This window comes from Monodon monoceros, unplaced genomic scaffold, assembly GCF_005190385.1.
Source record: "Monodon monoceros isolate NGI ecotype Baffin Bay Population unplaced genomic scaffold, NGI_Narwhal_1 Super_Scaffold_18, whole genome shotgun sequence".
NCBI classification, from domain to species: domain Eukaryota; kingdom Metazoa; phylum Chordata; class Mammalia; order Artiodactyla; family Monodontidae; genus Monodon; species Monodon monoceros.
The window spans coordinates 103,227,387-103,247,485 of NW_021703774.1; the positions used below are offsets into that span (position 1 = coordinate 103,227,387).

Here is a 20,099-nt window from a genome sequence, read left to right on the forward strand (position 1 = left end):
TAAGTCAGAAAGAGAAACACAAATACCATATATCACTTACATGTGGAATCAAAAATAAAACACAAATGAACGTATCTATGAAACAAAAACAGACTCACAAATATAGAGAACAGACTTGTGGTTGCTAAGGGGGAGGGGGTTTGGGGGAGGGAAGGATTGGGAGTGTGGGATTAGCAGGTGCAAACTATTATACATAGGATGGGTAAACAACAAGGTCCTACAACATAGCACAAGGAACTATATTCAATATCCTGTGATAAACCATAATGCAAAGGAATATGAAAAAGAATATATATATGTATAACTGAGTGACTTTGTTATACAGCAGAAATTAAACACAACACTGTAAATCAGCTATACTTCAATAAAATTTTTAAAAAATGTGTGTGTGTGTATACACACACACACACACACACACACACACACACACACACACACTGGAATATTACTCCCCCCCAAAAAAGAATGAAATAATGCCCTCTACAGCAACATGGATGGACGTAGAAAATATTATGCTTAGTGAAATAAGTCAGACAGAGAAATAAATAGTATATGATATCACTCATATGTAGAATCTAAAAAATAATACAAATGAATGTATATACAAAACAGAAACAGACTCATAGATTTAGAAAACAAACTTGTGCTTACCAAGGGGAGGAGGAAGGGGGGAGGGACAATTTAGGGGTATGGGATTAACAGATACAAACTACTATATATAAAATGGATAAGCAATAGGATATACTGTATAGCACAGGGAATTATACCCATTATCTTGTACTAACCTATAATGAACTAGAATCTGAAAAAATACTGAATCACTATGCTGTACAGCTGAAACACAATGTTGTAAATCAACCATATTTCAATTTAAAAAAATGAATACATTACTTTCATCTTACATGCATTTTCAAAAATCATGTTAACCTAGTTAGAAGATGCACAGTGTTTCAGGCAACATGTCATCCAATATCAGCCATGCTCTTATGTTCCTAGATTAAGCAGCCTATTCCATCTCTCCTGGCTCATGAGCATCCAGAGGTTTTTATGTTTCATTCACAAGAAACATAAACAACACAGTTCACACAGGCATTTTTTAACTAAAATGTTAAATGAGACGTTTTTAACATCTCATTCACTATGATGCTTTTACTGGTAATTCATTTGGTGAAAAGGAATTATACAAGGTTTAAAATGCCTTACCTGTCCTTGTGTATCCAAATCTCTTAATTCAACAGATTCATCTATTTCTCCAAGGGAAGAATCACGTGGTGGGGCCAGAGGAGGCTCAGGTTCAAGATCAAAGTCCAATTTGGTTACTGCAGAATCACTTATAAAAGATAAAGCAATTCACCAAAAGCAGTAATCAAAAGTATATATTTTAAATAACTTTACAATTAAGGCAAACAATTTTATTGTTTTAAAAGTAAGCAGAGCACTAGTTTCAAAATACTATTTGGAAAAAATGAGACTTTTAATAGGCTCACTGTAATCGATATGTACAAATGTCACAATAACTATTTTATAAAAGAAATGCTTAAAAATCTTAAGACACATACCTAGCTGGAGGTGCTAGTTCAGGGATGTGTACATCAACCACTGGCACTGTAGGAGGCACAGGGGCTTGAGGGCTGAAGGTGCCAGAATGATTTACTGTAGGAATAGCTCTTCTCACTAGTCTTCCCCAAGTGGCAATATTAATATTCATTTGAGGAGCTCTGAGAAATGTTTTGCCTGTGGATATTGTAAATAAAGAAAACAGAACAAGTATTTTTTAAATATATTACCAAAAGCCATAATTTAAGAATTCATATTCATTGGTTTATAATTTATGAAGAAAAACAATACTTGTCACTTAAAAAACAGTTCCTAACTATTCATTATTAAAGGCTAGTGCAAAAAAGCAAAATCAGTTTTAAAAATAAATACGTAGGAATTGCTCATTTAAGTCTAGTAATGGTATGTGGTTAAGGTTTTAAAAACAGAATTCTTATCTTTTAGAGATACTAACTGTAATATTTATGGATGAATCTATATGATGTCTGGGTTTGCTTCAAATAATCTGAGGAAGTTGTGAGTGATGGAACACAGATGAAACAAAATTAGATATAAGCTGACTGTTGTTGAAGCTGAGTGATGGCACATCACACTAGTCTCTATACTTATGCATGTTTCAAATTTTCCGTAACGAAATTTAGAAGTAAATAATTGAACAAATAAGAAGAAAACAAAAAGAAAAGATGGATATCACTTTTTAAATAGTATATACATTTTTAAAGTATTTAAGATAACACCAAAACACTTTGTACTTGATTTCTCAGTAATTACCCTGTTGTTTCGAAAAAATTTTCTTTTGTCTTTGGAGTTTTGGTCTTCTTTCAATAACTGGATTAAAAAAGGTAACCTGCAGTGAAGAAAATTCAAGTTGACATGACTATAGCATTAGATTTATGGTTCATGAAATTCAATAAACTTGCAAGTTTGAAAACTTAGAGAATCTGAGATATAATTTAGTTCCATCTCCTCATTTTCTAGATGAGAAAACAGACCTAGAGAGGATAAATGACTTGTCTTAGGGTAACATACCTATTTAGTGGCAGAGTTGAGCCAAGAATTCAAGTTGTCTGCCATTCAGCCTAATACTCTTCCCACTTCTACATCATGTTGCCTACATATATAATTTCAATGGTAGTTATGCATATTTAATAAAATACATTTATTACCTCTGCAAATAAAGTACCCTGCGGTTCCAAATAGAGACACATGCCATGCCGTTGGTTGTCTAAAAAATCTTCTAACCTCAGAAATTTTACAGCACACAGAGATCGCCAATCACGCCAATAAACTGAAATTTCCAGTTCACGTGACTAGAATAATTCAATAAAAAATAAAGAAAACAGGGAACACATCATTGGACACACATGTGAATAAAATATTATAAAATATATAAAATACAAATACAATAAACAAAGATAACATATACAACGGTTGCACTATTTTAAAGAGTGCTTTTATAATGTTTCTCTATTATATATTACTTTAACAAACTTACACATTTTAACTAAAAGGAAGACATTCATATTCCAACATTCTCCAGTTAAGGTATTCCTTTTAGATAAAGAATACACAACTGGGAACAATCAATACATTTGAATGACCACCGAAACTCTTTCCATCTCAGAGCTTCAATCTTTTGGATTTTCCTTCTCCTATTGGCTTCACAGGCTGTGCTGTTGCTAGACTTCAATGTTCACCTCAAAGAACCCATTTCAAACCTTCTTATTTCTTTATCCCAATGTTGATCAGGAAAAAGTCTGTGAATAGCATTTATTCTCCACTTTTAGCGTGCCACACACTATACCAAACACTTTAAGAATGTTAGGTCATTTAATCTTCTAAAGGATACCACCAGGTAATAAGACCAGTGATTACAGGGGCCTGCGTAGGTAGGTAGCAAACAGGAAACTAAGTTTTATACAGAAAAATGTTCATTTATTACAACATCAAACACAACAAAACGAAACAAAAAAGCCCCCCCAAAACCAGGGACAACTTAAGAGTATTATACCATATCTACATGAGGGAACATTATGTAGTCATTAAAAATAATGCTTATGTGGAAAATATATTTAAGGTTTTAACCATCAATTATTAAATGTACTTGTAGGACACAGTTTATAAGCTGGAGGTCAAGCCATAAATTGACCTTTACATATAAGTCATAATCTGCATATATTTTAATTATAAAGCATAAGACTTCTCCATTATTTTGTTTTTCAGGATTTTGTGGATCACCCACAAAAAGAGATAAATGTTTTTCCCTTTAGGCTCAACAAAGTAATAAATTACTTCTTTCATATAAAAACTTTCAGTTTGTGAACTTATGCATCTTATTATCTAAGCTTCTAGTAGGCAAAATAAAAAGCCATTTGACTTTAAATAATAAAACTAGTTGATGCAAATGAACACAGAAAACACTTATAAAAAACAGAACATGAAAAAAATGAGTCAAGACACAATGTGCCAAAAGGTCTCATAGACAGAAAAAAAGGACTAGAAAAAGATATCTTGGCAGTGAGTATATGAGCTCAGAACTTCCTACCTCATTGCTTCTCTCTGACACATAATTACTATGGGAGAGAATACCTGTCAGGAAAGGGTAAGGATGAGTAGAGGATAATTATTTTAAGATCAGCAAATGGCATTTAGAAGTGGTGGGTATTAATGCTATAATATTCTATTCAAGTTAAAATTTTAAGTATTTTGAAAACAGTTATTTTGGGAAATAAACTGCATAACTGAACCAGGGGTTGGTAATTTAGACTACTTTATTTTAGATTAGAAAAGGAGAGGTCTACTTTCTCCTATCTTCTTCCACGGTATCAGGGAGGAAAACTTGTTATGGATAAGGCAAATGCAAGTGGTATAGATACTAGGGACGAAATTAGTAATTCTTAAAAGTTCTTATACTTTTCACACTGCTAAAATTGTAAGAGTATATCTTTCTCTGGATGAGAGAAGGTCAAATCACCTCCTTTATATTTTTTCTAGCCACTCTGGTAAAACTCACATATTAACTCATTTCTCTTTCCTGTCTGTTTATTCCGTTCTTCAACCTGAAGTATGTTAGAAACACCTGAGATATGGGATGGAAGGTTATCTTAAGGCCTACATTAGCTTTCCTGGAGTTCTACATGAAATTTTAGGTATAAAGCTCTTCACTTTTTGTTACTTTGCATTGTTCCCTGAATCACTCTCTCTATAATTTAAGGGGGGAGAGTGGCTACAGTCCAAAGCAGATTAAGATATTTTATGTCTACTCCTAACACTGTTGCATGGAACCCCAATCCTCCTTTAACTCCTAACATCTACTGCAATTCAGTAAGGCAGGGATATAGTATCTGAAAAGCAAAGTACCCTCCATATAGGGAAATGCCACTGATATTTATTGAATTTAAACTGCAAGTATGACTGCTCATTTGCTGGCAATTTTCCAGATGAAGCAGGTCCATTCCATAAAGCAAGGGCATGTTTGTAGGTAATGTCAAACCTCAAGAGCAACAAAATTCTACATGGAGTAAAACCACTGCCAAAATAGCTGAGCAGTATGATCTGAGCTAAGTACAGATTGGCAATACTGGCAAACTGTCCCAACTTGTGTTTCATTTTGTCGTCTTATGAATCTGAACCTAGGATCAAAGAAGAAACTGTGGTAGAACTAAGGAATCTATGGTTTGTCTGAAGTCTCTGTAAGGCCCAAAAGTAAATAGTAGCTACTTTTTCTAAAGTAGTTGGCATGATGATTTGATACACATATACATATGTATACTAATAAAGAATTCCTCCCATCTAATTAACACATCTATCACCTATTTTACACACACACACACACACACACACACACACAAAATATTTGTATTTGGTAAGAACATTTAAGTTCTGTTCTCTTAGCAAATTTCATTCACACAATATAGTATTATTAACTAGTCACCATTATACATTGCACTATATACATTAGATGCTCAGACCTTATTTATCTTATAACTGAAAGTTTGTACCTTTTTACCAACCTCTCCATACAAGCATTTTTCTACTCTTGGTTTCTATGAGTTTGACTTTTTAAGATTTCACATGTAAATGATACCATGTAATATTTGTCTTTCTCTGTCTGACTTCTTTCACTTAGGATAATGTCCTCAGGTCCAACCATGTTGTCACAATGGCAGTTTTTCCTTCCATCTCATGGTTAAATAATATTCCATTGTACATATGTACCACATTTTCTTTATCCATTCATCTTTTAATGGACACAGACTGTTTCCAGATATTGGCCATTGTGAATAATGCTGCAATGAACATGGGAGTGCAGATATCTCTTCAATATCCTGTTTTCATTTCCATTGAATATATACCCAAGAGTTGGATTGCTGGATCATATGGCAGTTCTATTTTTAATTTTTTGAGGAACCTCCATACTGTTTTCCACAGTGGCTGAACCAATTTACCTTCCCACCAACAGTGCACAACGGTTCCTTTTTCTCCACATCCTCGCCAACACTTATCTCTTGTTTTCTTGATGACAGCCATGCTAACATGATATCTCACTGTGGATTTGAATTGCATTTCCCTGATGATTAGTGATGTTGAGCACCTTTTCATGTAATTGTTGGCCATCTGGATGTCTTCTTTAGAAAAATGTCTATTCAGTTTCTTTGCCCATTTTAAATCAGATTATTTTTTTGTTGTTCTTGCTATTGAGTTGTGCAAGTTCTTTATATATTTTGCAATATTAATTTCTTATCTGACAGATGACTTGCAAATATCTTCTCCCATTCTGTAGATTGCCTTTTCATTTTCTTGATGGTGTCCTTTGCTGTGCACAAGCTTTTTGTTAGTAACTACTTCTTTTTTTAATTTAATTTTAATTTTAATTTTTGGCCACACTATGCGGCTTGTGGGATTTTAGTTCCCTGACCAGGGATCGGACCCGGGCCCTTGGCAGTGAGAGCGTGGAGTCCTAACCACTGGTTGTCAGGGAGTTCCCAGTAACTACTTCTTAATAAATGGAACTACTGGGCATTTCTTTTGGCCTAGAGACGCACTGTAAAAAAATTACTGGAACACTGAGGATGTTGTGAATCGAGAAAGTTTGGGAACCTCTGATAGGTGAAAATGAGAGGCAGGTTTCACTGCTGAAAAGGAAAGAAAGGGCAAAAAGCAAATTTTCTGCAGCTACTAAAAGAGAGAAAATTATTCAAAGCATGGAAAATTCAAAAGCCAAGGAAAGGTGAGATTTGTAAAGGTGCACATGTCAGGTGTCACATTAATTGGTCTCCTCCTTTGATTATTTGGTCTTCTATGGGCTTCTGAGAACAACATAGGCTTGGGAAACATCAACTAGGGTCCCAGCAGTAAAGAGACTGCACACTCAAAAAGAGTTTAAGTTTTAAAAATTGGCTATTTATGAAGGTAAGATTCAGGTTAAGGAATCAACAAGGATGGAAGTATCTAAGAATTAGCTACAGTAGAAATCTATTACCACTCCTAGCCTGAATGAGCAAGAAGAAACAGTTATCAGAATTCAGTGAGAACTGGATCTTGGAAAAGGGACTGTCAAACAGGAACTGTAGCCATAGATGAACACTGCTGTCAGAAAGGGAAGGAGAGAAGGAAGCAAACACCCTGATTACCCTCTCCTCCTGCCCTTAGATCGTCTAACATTGTCTCCCCTTTCATGTCAGAGCCCACTGATTCAAACCTGCAGCTATCAGCCTCCAGAGACAAAGAGAGGGACAGGGAAGGGGGCCATCAGAATCTACTATGGGGCAAAGAGAAAACTACCACCTCAGGAAACAGTGATATCTGTTTTCAGTTCAGGAGTTCAATGAGGGTGATTCTCAGCTGGAACTAATGTGACAAAAAGAAGGAAACCTTAGGATCTTTTGGGAAAATGAGAAACACAGAGAAGACTGAGATAATGGAGAATACAAAGCTATGACCTCTGCTTGAAAAGTCTGCCCCCTATAGATGTGGGAGCAGAAAACAATTGTGATACAAACTATTTAGTGCTGTAACAGTTATATATAACTGCACCCTATATCAATTCACATCCTAGAAAAAGTTCCAAAGACTCACTATTATTCCAAACCTATTACAAACTTTTCTGCCTCAGTGTCTACATATATAGTTCCTATTTCTAATCATGTATCTTATTTCCCAACCAAAACCTACAGACCTATAAAGACAAAGTTGAAGGATGCTGTGGGGGCATCAGTAAGGAAATGGTAAAGGGTAACAATAGTTTTAGGGTAAACAGAGAAGAAAATGAAATTTTCTGATGGCCCCTTCCTAAACTCCTTCCTGAAGAATCAAGGAAATGGAAATGTTTGACCAAACATCTAACTGTGTGGTAACAAAGAAGTAAAAGAGCCAGAGGAGTAACAATAATAACATAAGCTATCATTTACAGCAAAACCATTATGTACAAGGGGTTAAACTAGGTGCTTTATGCAGATCTGGTAACAGTTTAGGATACTAAATTTAAGATTTCAGAACAATTCATTGCTAAAATGACAAGGAGCAAAGGTATACTGGGGTTGATGCATTCAAAGAAGTTTGAAATAATATGTTAAATGGGTTGTTGTTTAGATAGTTAGATGTTTAAAATCCCCCATAATGATGATGGGATGCTGGAGTGAAGAACCAAAGTCCTTAAGGATACTGGCAAGTGCCTGGTGGTCAAGAGATGATAGAGGGGTGGGGGGAAAAGACAATTATATATATAGTTCATTGGCTCAGAGAACTCATATAGCCTCAGAGGATATGATGTGTCATTTGATAGTAATAGAATTGGAAGCAGCAAAAGAGGTAAAAAGGGTAAGTATTATTATAGCTCCATTATAAGTTAAAAGACAGCATCTCAAGAATAAAATACCTAGGAATAAACTTACCTAAGGAGGTAAAAGACCTGTACTCAGAAAACTATAAGATACTGATGAAAGAAATCAAAGATGACACAAACAGATGGAGAGATATACCATGTTCCTGGATTGGAAGAATCAACATTGTGAAAATGACTATACTACCCAAAGCAATCTACAGATTCAGTGCAATCCATATCAAATTACCAATGGCATTTTGCACACAATTAGAACAAAAAACTTTACAATTTGTATGGAAGCACAAAAGACCCCGAATAGCCAAAGCAATCTTGAGAAAGAAAAACGGAGCTGGAAGAATCAGGCTCCCTGACTTCAGACTATACTACAAAGCTACAGTAATCAGGACAGCATGGTCCTGGCACAAAAGCAGAAATACAGTTCAACAGAACAGGACAGAAAGTCCAGAGATAAACCCACGCACCTATGGTCACCTAATCTATGACAAAGAGGGCAAGAATATACAATGGAGGAAAGACTGTCTCTTCAATAAGTGGTGCTGGGAAAACTGGACAGCTACATGTCAAAGAATGAAATTAGAATACTACCTACACCATACACAAAAATAAACTCAAAATGGATTAAAGACCATTCTGAATGTAAAGTCAGATACTATAAAACTCTCAGAGGAAAACATAGGCAGAACACTCTTTTATCGCAGCAAGATTTTTTTCTATTCACCTCCTAGAGTAATGAAAATAAAAACAAAAATAGACAAATGGGACCTAATTAAACTTGAAAGTGTTTGTACAGCAAAGGAAACCATAAACACAACTAAAAGACAACCCTCAGAATGTGAGAAAATATTTGCCAACAAAGCAACCGACAAAGAATTAATCTCCAAAATATACAAATGGCTCATGCAGCTCAATATCAAAAAAAGAAACAACCCAATCAAAAAATGGGTGGAAGACCTAAACAGACATTTCTCCAAAGAAGACATACAGGTGGCTAAAAAGCACATGGAAAGATGCTCAACATCACTAATTATTAGAGAAATGCAAATCAAAACTGCAATGAGGTACCACCTCACACTGGTCAGAATGGCCATCATCAAAAAATCTACAAACAATAAATGCTGGAGAGGGTGTGTAGAAAAGGGAACCCTCCTACACTGTTGGTGGGAATGTAAAACTGGTACAGCCACTATGGAGAACAGTATGAAGGTTCCTTAAAAAACTAAAAATATAGCTACCATATGATCCAACAATCCCACTCCTGGGCATATATCCGGAGAAGAACATGATTCGAAAATATACATGCACCCCAGTGCTCATTGCAGCACTATTTACAACAGCCAGGATATGGAAGGAACCTAAATGTCCATTATGGAGGAATGGATAAAGAAGATGTGGTACATATATACAATGGAATATTACTCAGCCATAAAAAAGTATGAAATAATTCCATTTGTAGCAACATGGACTGGACCTAGAGATTGTCATACTGAGTGAAGTAGGTCAGACAAAGACAAATATCATATGATATCGCTTATATGTGGAATCTAAAAAAAGGGTACAAATGAACTTATCTACAAAATAGAAATAGAATTACAGATGTAGAAAACAAACTTATTTGTTTACCAGGGGGTTACCAGGGGGTAAGGAGGGGGGTGGGATAAACTGGGAGATTGGGATTGACATATATGCAATACTATATATAAAACAGATGATCAATAAGGACAGTACAGCACAGGGAACTCTACTCAGTACTCTGTAATGGCCTATATGGGAAAAGAATCTAATAAAGAGTGGATATATGTATATGTACAACTGATTCAATTTGCTGTACACCTGAAACTAACACACACTGTAAATCAACTATACTCTAATAAATATTAAAACAAACAAACAAAATATAGCATCTCAGATTAAACAATATGCCGAATGTCGGAATTCTCTGGCAGTCCAGTTGTTAGGACTTGGCATTTTCACTGCAATGGCCTGCGTTCAATCCCTGGTCAGAGAACTAAGATCCTGCAAGCCGTGTGGTACGGCCAAAAACAACAGTAATATGCTGAATGTTAGCTCACACATGGAAGAAATTAAAATTTCTTTGTATTTCTATTCTATGGCTTGTTCTATATTAAGATGTTTCACACCCCATTTAGATGTTTCCATGCATTTTTATCCTTTTATAGGGAGGAAAGCATCTTGCTCATTATCATGGTTTCTATGAGGAATAATTTTCATTCTTCTCCTAAATATCTAGGTCTCTACCTTAACCCTCTTATTCATCTCCTGGAGTGAGTTATCTGATAAAAGACTGGGAGAGAAACTGGACATGAATAATCCAGTCCATTTCTTCCTTTCTTCCTTGAGAGCCGGGCTGTTAAATGGAAGTATACAATTTGTTTTTCTCTGCTATGCCTTAAGTTTTATATGAGCTGGAGCCCACAATGATCTAAGGGACTGAGTATAGCCCCATTATTGTTGCACACCCAACCACACTTTCAAATATCAGTTCATAATGACATTTTACTTTCCATTAGTCACACCTTTCTTTAACTAGTTCAGAACTTGGGTAAAGAAGAGCCCCACATACAAAACTTCCAATCGTTTTCTTAATGGCTCATTTTAAGACAGCCAAGGGTGGCCATACATTTCACCAAATCTGCAATATGATAAACAGAGATTATGAAATGGATCTCAGGATAAATAAAGACAATTAATTCAGGGAGAAGAAAACGTAAAACTGATATCCTCTAAAATGTAAGAGAGGATATTATCCCCGTGAGAGGAAAACAAGATATTTAAAAGAATAAACTTTTAGAAATTAAAAATATAATATCAGATATAAGTTTGTCAATCAAATCTTGGCAAATAAAAGTATCAAACTTTCCCAGAAAGCAGAACAAAAAGACACACTGACAGACAATAGAAAAAAGATAAGAAAATCAGAGGATCAAGCTAAAAGGTTCAATTAGCAAGAGGGACACTGAAAATGAAGAGGAAATTATCAAATAAATGCGATTTCTCAAATCTGAAGAATGAGCTTTCAAAACTGAAGGTGCCACACAGTACCTATCACAAATAGTGAAAACCACCTACACCTAAGGTACACCATTAAGAAATCACAGAACCCCAGGGAAAAAAAGATAAAAATCTTTAAATCTTTAAAAGAGAAAAAGCAAATCAAAATCAAAGATTAGAAATCAAAGACACATAAGCAATCTCAACTACAATACTAGAACTACAATTCCTTAAAATTCTTAATGAAAATAATCTCCAACCTAGAATTCTAGACTCCAAGCATGACAGCAGAATAAAGATATTTCAGATATGCAAGATCTCTAAAACTTTCATTCACTCTTTTCTCAGCATGTAAATGTGGGATATGATCCACCAAAAATGAGGAAGTAAAACAAGAAAGCTGAAAGAGAAATTCAAGACTCAGGTGATCCAATAGGATTATGGTGAAAGATAAAAGCTATATAGCAGTCATTTAAATTGGAGCAGAAAGATGTAAGGCTCCAGAAAGGATGTTGCTGGGGAGTAGAGTGGGTCCCAGGATGACTGACAGCTTGCTGATACAACTGCCTACATAGAGTTATTCTAGAGTCCTTCTGGAGATTCTGGTGATAAAGGATAGGTATACAGAAAACCAAGCAAAGCAAAACAAAATAAACAATTAAAAAAAGGGCAATTATTTGCCCAAAGTGAGTCTTGCTACTAAAAAGAGAATGTAATCATGGTATGGAACATGGTTCATCTATAAACAATATTTACATAGTCATAATAATATAAACACTGAGTTACTGATTTAACCTAATTATTTGGAAGAATGAGGATAGGAGTGTGGATGGTTTAAGAGTAGTATGTAGAGGCAATTTCGGAAAATGTGAAACCAATAAATAATAAGAATCCCTTGAGTTCTTGGATACCTTAGCCTCTCACTCCTACCAATATCTACAATCTTTCCACAATCTCAGCTGTTTGAATCCTTCTCTCTGACCATCACCTCCTAACATTCTACTAGCTCACTCTTTCTAGTCCCTCAACATCCACTGGTCCTTCAATGCCACTGTTACTTCTGATCTATTAACCCTATTACATTTTTACTGGCTCTCACTTCCTGGATGTTCTCTTCTTCCTTTTCCATTGATCAGTGAACGTTCTCTAGTACTCTGCTCTTAACAGAACTGGCTCCTGCTAAAATTTTTCTAAGTTTCAGTTCATCCTGTTTCTAATATTGATAAAGATCGTTCTCTATTACATTAGCAAAGTAAATCAAAAGGAAATGTGAATGGGAAAAGGTTAGATATAAAGGGTCCTGCTTTTTATTTCAATCTCTCATGGGAGGATTAAACTTTTACAGCAGGAGGGCTGAGGGAATTCAGAAAAAATGTGAAATTACATAGCTACTGTGTTTATAATAAACATTAAGAAACAACAAATTTTATAAGAAAATATAAAAAGGGTAACCTGATAACAGAAAGAACACAGAACTGACAGGACACTTCAGAATCCTAGATTATAGCTTAGGCTAGTTATTTAACCCCTAGGCCATAATAATATCCTTATTAATCTGTAAAATGAGGGGGCTGGATTACACCAGCAATTTTCAAAACTTTTTATTTTTTAAAGCGGCAAATTCCAAATGACATCTTACCCAGAATCTCAAAACAAAAAGAAAAAAAAAAGGGTCTGTGTTGCCATCTGAAATAATTCTGCAGAGCCCTGAGCTCCCAGGAACATAACTGAACTTTTCTAGATCATTCTAGATCTAGATAATTTCTATAGTATCTCAAAACTCAAAAAAGACCTATCTGGGTGTTCCCTGGTGGCCCAGTGGTTAGGATTCTGGGCTTTCACTGCCATGGCCCGGGTTCAGCCCCTCGTTGGGGAACTGAGACCCCACAAGCCACGTGGCGTGACCAAAAATAAAAAAAATAAAAAGACCTATGAATTTTTGTATTTTGGAAAGGATAGAAACAGTATAGACAACTTAGTTCCAGAATGTCATAGGAAAGAAACTTGACATTTGAGGCAAAATACTGAGCATGAACATGTCAGTTTAAGATAATATTTTCTATAAATGTTTCTATAAACATTTTCTATAAATAAATATTCTATAAATATAAGGAATAAAGTAGAAGACTAAAAAAAGCACATGAAAAGTAAAATGTACTGTGTAAACAGAAGGATTTATCACAATAAGGAATGTGGCCTCCAAAGAGGAGCTTATAATCCAATTAAGGATACATAACATGCATATCAGGAACCCAGAAGGTCTAACTGGCCTCTGGGAGAACAGCTTTACTTAGCTATGCAGTGTCTTCAATGTTTTTAAGGGAGGGCTACTCCAAAGTAGGAAGAAAGTCTGATGCCATGAAGAAGAAAAACAATTTTAGGTGAGAATTAAAAGTGCAAGTAAAAACAACCAATCAACAGTTATCAGTCTTTCTAGTTTTCTAAGCTTGTAGCTTGGGTAATATTGAATTATTTTCTCTTTACCAGGCTTTCATCGTCTTCTGCTGTTTCCTCCTTTTTGCCACTAACTTTCTATCTCATACAAATCACTACAGAGGAAAGAGCAGTTTGAAGGACACTCGAGGTCTAGTACCAGCTCTGAAATTTATCAATATGTAATCACTCTGGTTCTCAGCTTCCTTAATTATAAAATGATGGCAAGACACTTAACTACTTTTAAGTTCTATTTTAAATACAAAACTCTAACACAATAACCTGGCTACAAGAGAAATCTTCTAACCAGCCATTTTCCCTTTAACAATAAATGTCTTAAATTTCATTTTGATCATAACACTCATTAAAATCCTATAATTACTTTAAATAGGCTCTGAAATGAAAGAAAATGACATTCAACCAGTTAATTTCCCATTACTTAACATGCTCTTCCATTATACTCAAATTCATAGCCACATGTCACAGCCTAGGGCTAAAGAAAGAACTAAAGTCACCGAGTAGCTAAATGTGCCAGGCAACACAAAGCATTTCTTCTTAACAGTCCTATAAGGATTATATTTTATCCCCATTTTAGAGATGGTGAAATAAATGCCCAGTAGTAAGGTTATGTATCTTGTCTACCATCAAATATCTAATAAGTAAGTGAATCCAGTTTGTCTGGCTTCAAGACCAATGTTATAGCAAACCTATTAATTTAAGAATGAATGGAAACTGAAACATTTTAGAGTCATAAATATTACATGTATTCACAGTTTAGAAGGAAGATGCAAATATAACAAGACATGTATATAACGATATCCATATACACTAACAACCTCAACTGCATTTCCCTCTCTGGTGGGCTTGACTGAATTATATTGGTCTAACTATTTAATTAAACAGCTAATTTACAGCATGTAACAATACTAGTTCTAGCAAATATCAGAGCTGAAAAAAAATCAGAGTTGAAAAACAGAAAATATCAGACTTGAAAAAAATCTTGGAAGTGTAATCTTTTTCTGATACAACAATTCCCTTAAATCTCTCTTATATGAGTTGCTCATTCAACTTTATTGAGAGAGCCTTAAGAAACTAAAAATAGAGCTACCATATGATCCTGCAATCCCACTCCTGGGCATTACCCGGAGAAAAACATGGTCCGAAAGGATACATGCACCCCAATGTTCACTACAGTGCTGTTTACAGTAGCTAAGACATGGAAACAACCTAAATGTCCATCAACAGAGGAATGGATAAAGAAGATGTGGCACATATACACAATGGAATATTACTCAGCCATTAAAAAGAATGAAATAATGCCATTTGCAGCAACATGGATGGACCTAGAGACTGTCATACTGAGTGAAGTAAGTCAGACAGAGAAAGAGAAGTATTGTATGACATTGCTTATATGTGGAATCTATAAAAAAAGAAGATACAAATGAACTTACGTAAAACAGAAACAGACTCACAGACTTAGAGAACTAATTTATGGTTACTGGGGGGCAGGGTGGGAGGGAGGAATAGTTAGGGAGTTTGGGATTGACATGTACACACTGCTATATTTAAAATGGATAACCATCAAGGACCTACTGTATAGCACAGGGAGATCTGCTCAATATTCTGTAACAACCTAATTGGGAAAAGAATTTGAAAAAGAATACATACATGTATATGTATAACTGAATCACTTTGTTGTGCACTTGAAACTAACACAACTTTGTTAATCAACTATACCCCAATATAAAATAAAAAGTTAAAAAAAAAACTTTACCGAGAGAGAACTTACTACAGCAGCTCAGTTCATTTTTTAATAGTACTATTCTTTGTACTGAAATGAAATCTGCCATCATTGACTTCTGCTTTGTCTTCCACACCCACAAAGTAAACAGTCAATCCAAGGATGGAAGGAACCTGTACTACAGCTTACCACTTGCCCCTTTTCCAAGCATCTGGCAAACACTGCTACTTGATCAGCATAAACAAGGACCCATCCAGTAAACCTTGACAGTGAGCTCCAGAAAGTTACCACCAATCCATCAGAGTCAACACACACAAAAGGAAATCTCACTGCTATCACTAGTTTAATTCTTGTTTTACGTGTTCCTCCTTTTAACTTTAAAGAGTTACCAAATCTTTGTTAAATCTCTTCTTTAATAGATTTTAAATCCCATTTTCCTTCAACTGTTCCATATGTAACAGGATTTTCATCACCTCACCATTCCAGCAACTCTTCACTGGATAAGCTTTTATAAGGTTAAGATCTGATCTAGGGTATGATCTGATCCAACCCAGAGTTTTCTATTTCTTTGGCAAACCTTCCTTCTCCTCCTATACTTGGAACACTACTTAAGATTTGATTGTTAGACCTTTTTATTCTTTCTTTATAAACTCTTTCCCATTATGGGCTGCTAACTCTTTTATTAGCTTCTATATTTATATTATTTCTATTTGATCATCTAAATCAGATGATGAAAAATCCCCTATTAAAAGTCCTTCACTATCTTCTAATTTATTGACTATAAAGACCCTAGTAATCTGACACCCACCTGCATCTGCTCTTTTACTTCTTTACACTGATCTCTGTTCATGATTTTTATTCTTGCAACACATCAAGTTTTCTCCTACCCCAAGGCGTTGTATGTTTTTTCTCCTTTGCTGGGAACACTCTACCTGGATCTTTGTAAGTCTGGCAACTTTCCCCCCATTGGGTTTCAAGTCAGACGTAGCCTCCTCAAAGAGACTTTCCCTAATTATGTCCTCTACCTAAAATAGCCCCCACCCCCTTCTTTACAATACTTTATTTACTTCCTTCATTGCACTTGAAGATTTAAAAAAAAAAACTTGTTAACTATTTGTCTTCCCTCATTAGAATATAAGGTCCATAAATATAAGGACTTTGACTATTTTGGTCAATCATAACCAGCATCTAGAATGGTGCCTGACACAGAACAGAAAATCACTGACTATTAAGCCTAAGAGTTCCATTACAGCAATTCCTACCTATATCTCTTTCTTTCTATTCCTACTGCCACATTTTTTTTTTTTTTTTTTTTTTTTTTTGTGATACGTGGGCCTCTGTCACCGTTGTGGCCTCTCCCGTTGCGGAGCACAGGCTTCGGAAGCGCAGGCTCAGCGGCCATGGCTCACGGGCCTAGCCGCTCCGCGGCATGTGGAATCTTCCCGGACCGGGGCACGAACCCATGTCCCCTGCATCGTCAGGCGGACTCTCAACCACTGCGCCACCAGGGAAGCCCCTACTGCCACATTTTACTTCAAGTTCTCTTCACCTTACAGTTGTAGCACTGGAGTAACCTCCTGCCAATTTATATGCCTTTAGTCTCTATTCTCTCAAATTCATTCTTCATACATACCCCAAGATCAATTTTTCCATTATGTCTCTCTCATCCCCACTGCCAACAAGTATAAACACCTTAGCCTAGTATTCAATGTCCTCAATATCTTTTTAACTGAAATCATACACAGTTTCAGACGTAATGGTAAAAAGTCTGCAAATAATCAGACATATACTGAGAAGCCACTGAGGTATAAGTTCCTTAAGGAAATCTTGAGAGATCTTGTTTATATTGTTTGTTGCTAATCTATCACCTGGAAGTGCCTGGAATACAGTATGCATCAAGGAATAAATGAACAAATAATTTCATAATAATTTTTAATGAATTAAATGAATGATCCTAAACTAGAGAATGAATGCCTAGATGAAAGTATTATTCTTTGAAGATCAGTCTGGTTCTCAGACACATGGAGATTAGTTAGTAAATTACTTTAGTAAAAATAGCCAACATTAATTGAGTTCCTACCACTAGCCTAAGATTTTTACATGGATTTAATCCTCACACATTTCAGTGAGGTAGATAGTATTAAAGATAAGGAAACTGGTATACATAAAAAGTTAAGCATTTTGTTCAAGTACATTTAATATTTATGTGTCAGACACAGTATGTGAACCAAGAAAAGCAATGATGAGGGCCTGATTAAGATACTGGCTGTGAGACAGAAAAAAATAAACTGGAAAAAGTATTTTAAAAGTAGAGGCCAGAGCAGTAATTGCCACCTCACATCATCATTAAGCACTGCAAATCTGCTCTCACTAATATGTGTAATTTTTATTTTATTTTTTTATATTTGAATTTTATTTTATTTTAGTTTTTTACACAGCAGGTTCTTATTAGTCATCCATTTTATACATATTAGTGTATACATGTCAATCCCAACCTCCCAATTCATTCCACCCCCACCACCACCCCCATATATGTAATTTTTAAAATGACATATGTACCATCAATCTGAATACTAAATGATAAAAAGCTTAATATCTTTCTTATTATTTAGATAAAATTATGATTAAGTTTTAATATTTTCTTCCCACACCCCAACGGATAGATTAGAATCTAAATAATAAAGTTATCGTCGTGGATTTAAATCTACTGTGGACCAAGTTAACTTCTGCTGGGTTCTACAGCTACAGATTGCATTCTAGCCACTCACATTATTCATGAAAGCCACTGAGATACATGGAGGAATGGTTGTCTGAGCACAATAGCTCACTTCAAATCCAGCTTTGATAATATAACCAACAAGTGGTGAGTCAGAAGAATCACCTTAGTTGTCAGAGAGCACACTATTAAAATAAAAAAAATTTCAATATTAGATGTCACCTGATTGCTGATCTTTCAGGGTAGTACAAAGTATACATTTTCAAATCACTGCACAAATGAAAACTCCTGCAGCAATCTGATAAGGTAGATTTATGTATACCTCATCAGATGAGAAATGTCAAAAATACCTAGGTCCTTCTTATATGCTGTTAAGAATAAAACTTACCAAAGTCTTCTAAAACAAAATTTACATTAAAAATGAATTATAAATATAATGAAAATTCAAGTAAAAAGTTTCTCATCTTACCCTGTCTAGTTCCAGTGTAAACTTCTGGTCCCACGACTGATTGGAAATGGGTTTCCAGCTAGTTTGGCCAACAACAGTATTATCTAGCTTCAAAACTGCACAGACATCATCTGTAATTACAATTTAAAACTTGCTTAAATATTTAAAAACCTTTAAAATAGAAATGCCACTGTTTAATATCAACAAAAGTCTTATGATCCTTTGAAAATAAGTTTTTCTTACTCACTACTGAAGCTTTTGAATCTTAAATGGCTAGTTTTATATATACACTCCCACTAGACCCTCCCAAGTTATCCTTTGTGTTTCACAAAAACAAACAGTAATCACTATTTCGTTTATATTAAAATGTAACTGAAAGGACTAACAGGTGACCAGTAATTGTTTGTCAGGTGTGTGTGTATATTTATATGTCAATATCAGTCATCCAGTTTTTCTCTCTCTACATTTGCTATTTATTAATGTTGTTACCTTAAACAATTTTTATTTTCACATTTTTCCTAAAGTCTCTCTCTAGATACAGGAAAGCACAGACATACTGTACTAGGTTGAATTGTCACATGCCTTTTCCACCAGTTGTATAATTACATCATAGTTTATGATTACTTTACAGTGTCTCCAAAGTACTTCATAAACCTCTCCCATTTTACTTTACCACCTTTACCCACTGCCCCATTTCAGTTTACTTCTGGGACCCAGTCCTAGTTAAACATGTTTAGTTCAGTGGTTAGCTATCAAAATTTCAACGTTAGTTTAGAGGTGTCATTATACCATTAAAAGAATCAAGATGTGACACAAAGAGTTTGACATAAAGAGTGATGTTCAATATTTCATTATTCCAACATATTTTCAGCAGGGTGAATTTTGTAGCCTTTTAAATTTTCCTGTCATTATAGCTTTTGATATTTTAAAATTTAAATTATGGAAATCATAATTTTAAAGTTTGTTGTCTAACGCTAACTCATCTCACTCTTCTCTGTCCCCACTGCTCAGCCCTTTGTATAGGCCCTTTAATTTGTTATATGATTGATAAAAAAATCTGATTACTGAACTGGATAAGTCATCGGTTTTTAGGAGATTTCGACTACTTCCACTTTTACTTTTACTCGTTCTGCTCATGAAAGATGATCTGGTTTCACTTGGACTCCAACCAGGTAGTGCAACCGATGCTGCTTTTGACCGTCCGGGGACATTCTCTAGGATATCTTGACAGCCCATTAGACGAACTTCCAAAGTACCTGCAGCATGAACAAATATCAAATAAGAAAACATCAATACTCAACATATAAAATGATGTCGTTGTTACCTATTCAGAAATAGGGGGGGAAAATAT

General features: G+C 35.1%; 1 protein-coding gene across 2 annotated transcripts in view; it reads right to left on the reverse strand.

Moving 5' to 3' along the window:
• The window catches only part of PKN2 (protein kinase N2), a 128,622-nt gene that overhangs the window by 21,010 nt on the left and 87,513 nt on the right, over nucleotides 1-20,099 (reverse strand). For both annotated transcript variants that reach the window (XM_029228562.1, XM_029228561.1), the window contains exons 7-12: nucleotides 19,819-20,004; nucleotides 18,770-18,879; nucleotides 2,724-2,867; nucleotides 2,329-2,404; nucleotides 1,560-1,734; nucleotides 1,204-1,330 (exon numbers count right to left, since the gene is read on the reverse strand). In XM_029228562.1, the coding sequence (XP_029084395.1) occupies nucleotides 1,204-1,330; nucleotides 1,560-1,734; nucleotides 2,329-2,404; nucleotides 2,724-2,867; nucleotides 18,770-18,879; nucleotides 19,819-20,004 (818 nt within the window). The remainder of the gene's footprint in view (nucleotides 1-1,203; nucleotides 1,331-1,559; nucleotides 1,735-2,328; nucleotides 2,405-2,723; nucleotides 2,868-18,769; nucleotides 18,880-19,818; nucleotides 20,005-20,099) is intronic.